The sequence below is a fragment of the Cystoisospora suis genome (genome assembly GCF_002600585.1).
Source record: "Cystoisospora suis strain Wien I chromosome Unknown contig_7128, whole genome shotgun sequence".
In the NCBI taxonomy this organism is placed as follows: Eukaryota; Apicomplexa; class Conoidasida; order Eucoccidiorida; family Sarcocystidae; genus Cystoisospora; species Cystoisospora suis.
The window spans coordinates 2,339-2,994 of record NW_027159914.1 but is presented as its reverse complement, the minus strand read 5'-3'; the positions used below and the strand labels follow the sequence as shown (position 1 = coordinate 2,994).

Sequence of the window (656 nt, the reverse complement as noted above, 5' to 3'; positions counted from 1 at the left end):
TCTCTCGTTCTTCTTTCGTAGCCAGGGCCGTCGCAAGTGAGAGAGCATGCAGACCACTCTCCCCACTCAGTTACGACGCAGTCTGCACTCCAGCAATCTCCTCCGTCGAACTGACAGAGAGAATTATTGCAGGCTTCGTCGCATAGGGTATTGCCTAAGAACCATAGAGCGCATCCAGGAGCGCATTCTTCGCATAGACCGCATGTTAAAGGGCAGGCGTCTGCAACTCTTGAGAAGGAGGGAATGGATGGAGGGAGCTGGCCATCGGGTGCGATCTCCGATAGCTTCTTCTCGCATCCTAATCTCCCCCCTAGAGAACGAGCAATTAGCTTACACTTCACTCCAAAGTCTTCTACACGCGGATCATCTTCACATACTAAGCCGTTGCTTACTAAAACTTTCGGAGAAGAAGAGGAAGGGATACTCGCGCCAGAGGGACTACGTGAGGTAGGATAGGAATAGCCACTAGAGCGAGGGGGAGTCGTGAGATACGAACTGTCCCCTTCATCTTGGCTGTAATAGTCATAGCTTGATCCCATGTTACTATTACTGCGCTTCTTTGCATTACTCGATGAAGGAGGAGACAGAAGAGAGGAGGAAGAAGAGGATCGTGAAGTACCAGGAGTGAAGAGGGTGTTGTAGCTTTGAAGCCGTCG

At 50.9% G+C, this 656-nt stretch overlaps 1 protein-coding gene across 1 annotated transcript in view; it reads right to left on the bottom strand.

Annotated features, from left to right (window-relative positions):
- The window catches only part of CSUI_010316 (thrombospondin type 1 domain-containing), a gene marked incomplete at its 3' end in the record, with an annotated part of 2,953 nt that extends 2,386 nt beyond the window's left edge, over positions 1-567 (bottom strand). The window contains exon 1 of the mRNA XM_068070421.1: positions 75-567. Coding sequence (XP_067917603.1) covers positions 75-539 — 465 coding nt within the window. The remainder of the gene's footprint in view (positions 1-74) is intronic.
- Positions 568-656: the final 89 nt, after the last annotated feature.